A 3,899-nucleotide genomic window follows, 5' to 3' on the forward strand; every position below is an offset into this window, starting at 1 on the left:
AAAAAAAAAAAAAAACTTTATCTCACCAGTCCAGGAGAGAATTAGTGCCTTTTCCCACTGGTTACTCCAACATAGTTACCAAACAGATCATAAAAGGACACAGTAGTTAAAACACACGCTACCTGCCAAATAAAGAAGCAAAAGGAGAAAAGCAAAGATAAGTGCACAAGGAAAGGGGCACTAATCCTATTGCAGATTCTTCCCAACTTTTCAAGCACTGGTGTAACTGGATTGGATTCAAAATATGACTTAGGGCTATAACCAGATTGGATCTGGCTTTGGCTAAAGAAATGAACCAAATGATACTAGATCAGACATGTCAATCTTTGCAAAAATTGAATTACAATTGACTTATTGAACCTACTCTCTAATGGATTGCTGAACAGTTAAGACAACCTAAATCAATACATAGTTTATTATTATGCATGAATAATATATAAAACAAATTAGCTGGATCAGATTTTTCATTGATCAGAGCAATGCTCATTCAGAACCAACCTACACAGATCGAATGAGATCAGAACCTTTTAAAAAGAACATGAATGATTTCTTAAAAAACAAAAGGGAAAAAGGTTCTCCAAGCCAACCATAGAAGCCTACACTAGTTCTCCCTCTCCGAAATGACCGCTCTGCCCCCATGCACAAAACTATTTCGTTGCTCCGCTCACCTATACCACTTACTCCAAATACCCCCAACTGAAAAAAGGGGGTGGGAGGAAGTGTGGCTTTCCATGTAAGTGGAGGCAAATGAGAGTGCATGAGGAAGCATCAACAAAGACATCATTTTCAATCTCATGGGGTGGGTCGGTCATTTTGCCTTCCTCCCCCATGTGTCTTGGCGCATGGGTGCCCACTGCCAACCATACCCCAAAGATTCAATTCCACACCCAGTATATGGAAGTGGTACAATACCACAAAGGCAACACCAAATTGGTATCGGTACACCGATACGACCCTGTGGATACCCCTTCTCCCAGCGCAAGTTAGCACAAACAACAAAAAGCATCTACAGACGGGCACAGAGCACAACAGTACAAACAACAAAAAGCACCAAGAGAAACACAATCCCAGGCGTAAGTTAGCAAAAGAAGAACAGAAGCTTAGCAAAGAAAATGACCTCACCTGCGATACTGAACGGGCATGTTCGAGGCTTTCCAAACTGCGATTTTCTCAAAAGCCTCAATTGGTAGCACAAAATGGCGATTGGGAGGGTTGCAGTGGCCACCGCCATCGGCCTGGAGACCATAGTTGGGAGCACAGAAGTTAGTAGCCGTGACGATGATGGAAGTCCCAGGGATACAATACTTGAGATCATTAACGCATCTGAGTTCGAAACAAGCACCACAGATCTGACCCTTCTCGAAAAGAACACTGCTCAGACCCACAGTGGCCATGCCGTAACCTAGCTTCACCAAATCGCCGTACCCACACGCACCCCCCACAGTGTCTCGAGGATCCAACGAAGCGTAGTAGGTCGCCCGTGCCGATCTCCATTCCGACATCGCCGGCCATATCGACATCGCCGGTGTAGCTGAGGCTGAAGAATAAGAGGAAGAAGAGTAATGGGCTGTGGTGGTTGATGCTGCGAAGTACAGAAATGTTAGGGCCAGGATAATCCTTAAGGGCATTTTTGGTTTGCTTTGGTTCTCCCTTCCACAACGGAGCTTTGGAGTTCTAGTGTGGGAGAGCTCAGTTCTTTAACTCAGTAGAGAGAGAGGGAGTGAGAGAGCAACGAGGAAGGAAGGTTTAGTTGCTTTCCCATTCTTTAATGCTTAGGCAGTTGGCAGTTTATGGAGAGAGATCTTGAAGGCTGGGTTACATTTTAGAGTGGTTTGGGTTGTTGGGCCGAAGTTATGGTGGGCTTAGGCTCATGGACTGAATAGAGGCTTATCGACTAATCAACCCACGTAATGGTGACATAGAGAGTGACAACCCATATTTGGACGGATCCAGATCCTCTCCAGCCTTCTTGTGTGCATTTGATGGTTGGGAACGATAGATCTTTACCCATGCCCATTCAATAATTGGGTCTGGTTCAGGCAAAAGATATAGCCCAAGAGCTCAACCAACCAAATCGACCCAGCTGTTATCTCTATTTTAAATATATGAAGGTTCTTCCTCGAAAAAATTTTGTTGCTGCCCGGGTTGCAACTTCAACCCCATGGTAACAACCAAGGAAATGGAATCCCAGGGGAAGATTTGAAAATACCCACCTAGGGTGTATTTTTCCACCCATACCCCTAAGATTCCATTCCCCTGGCTAGTACCAATGGTTGCAGGTACTTGGCTACAACCTAGTGTAGACACCGAATTTTGTCACCCCCCAGCAATGATGACAATATGAAGAATTACATGTTAGACATTTTAGACTTGGAGAATTTTCAACCTTAAAATAGAAAATGACCATTTTTCCCCTATAAACTTTCAGAAGAAAATGTTTTCAAAAGTTAGAATTTAATTTTATGGATTATTGTCGTTTGTCCCCTCCAATCGGACATTACACTTTGATGTGAGAACTATGCGAATCGACGCCCGATTCTCTCTTTCATTATCTGACCCGGGTCCCTACTTTATGCATATTTTTGTAAAGGTTCTTGGTCAAGACCACAATCATGTCTCATATTTTTGGATAGTGCTCGGACTGAGCTTTCTAACGACATATTAGACGTCGAATTCTGACTAACGGTTTGAAAGATATGACCCCCAGAAGTTGACTCCAAAGTTTGGTATCAGATTCCATTATGAGCAACTAAGGAGTGCCACATGGCACCCAAACCCTTTTGTCCAAAAGTAAGCCTTTTTGGACAATTCTCTCTAGTGTTTTTTAGTCCCACATTGGAAATAAGAGAGAATTGTCTCAAGTCCCAAGGCTATAAGTATAGCCCTTCCTCTCTTCCAAAAGGGAGGAGAAAAATTGAGAATTTGGGAGAGAGGATGGTCCCATCAAGGTTTTGGCTAACTTTTTCCCTCTAAAATCAAATATTCTCCAAGTCTAAAAGTTTAACACATTAATCCTTCCTTGAGCCGGGGGATTTAGTCCGGTTCGGTTCGATTTGGGGCTTGAAGCACAAGGGTTATCTCCCCTTGTTTCTTGATTAAAGCCGGGTTTAAGGTATTTTTCTTCCCCTAGTTCTAAATTGCAATTAGGAGAAGAAAAATACCTTAAACCCGGCTTTAATCAAGAAACAAGGGGAGATAACCCTTGTGCTTCAAGCCCCAAATCGAACCGAACCGGACTAAATCCCCCGGCTCAAGGAAGGATTAATGTGTTAAACTTTTAGACTTGGAGAATATTTGATTTTAGAGGGAAAAAGTTAGCCAAAACCTTGATGGAGCCATCCTCTCTCCCAAATTCTCAATTTTTCTCCTCCCTTTTGGAAGAGAGGAAGGGCTATACTTATAGCCTTGGGACTTGAGACAATTCTCTCTTATTTCCGATGTGGGACTAAAAAACTAGAGAGAATTGTCCAAAAAGGCTTGCTTTTGGACAAAGGGGTTTGGGCGCCATGTGTCACTCCTTGGTCGCTCGGAATGGAATCTGATACCGAACTTTGGAGTCAATTTTCGGGGGTCATATCTTTCAAACCGTTAGTCAGAATTCGACTGTAATATGTCGTTAGAAAGGCCAGTCCGAGTACTATCCAATAACGTGAGAAACGATTGTGGTCTCGACCAAGAACCTTTACAAAAACATGCATAAAGTAGGGACCCGGATCAGATAATGAAAGAGAGAATCGGACGTCGATTCGTATAGTTCTCACATCAAAGTGTAATGTCCGACTGGAGGGGACAAATGACAATAATCCATAACATCAAATTCTAACTTTTGAAAACATTTTCTTTTGAAAGTTTATAGGGGAAAAATGATCATTTTCTACTTGAAACTTGAAATTTCTCCA

At 42.6% G+C, this 3,899-nt stretch overlaps 1 protein-coding gene across 1 annotated transcript in view; it reads right to left on the reverse strand.

Annotated features, from left to right (window-relative positions):
- The window catches only part of LOC122078398 (expansin-A13-like), a 4,057-nt gene extending 2,270 nt beyond the window's left edge, over positions 1-1,787 (reverse strand). The window contains exon 1 of the mRNA XM_042644368.1: positions 1,123-1,787. Within this exon, the coding sequence (XP_042500302.1) occupies positions 1,123-1,628 (506 nt within the window). The 5' untranslated portion in view covers positions 1,629-1,787. The remainder of the gene's footprint in view (positions 1-1,122) is intronic.
- Between the last annotated feature and the right edge of the window lie 2,112 nt (positions 1,788-3,899).

Source organism: Macadamia integrifolia, chromosome 5 (assembly GCF_013358625.1).
Source record: "Macadamia integrifolia cultivar HAES 741 chromosome 5, SCU_Mint_v3, whole genome shotgun sequence".
NCBI lineage: Eukaryota > Viridiplantae > Streptophyta > Magnoliopsida > Proteales > Proteaceae > Macadamia > Macadamia integrifolia.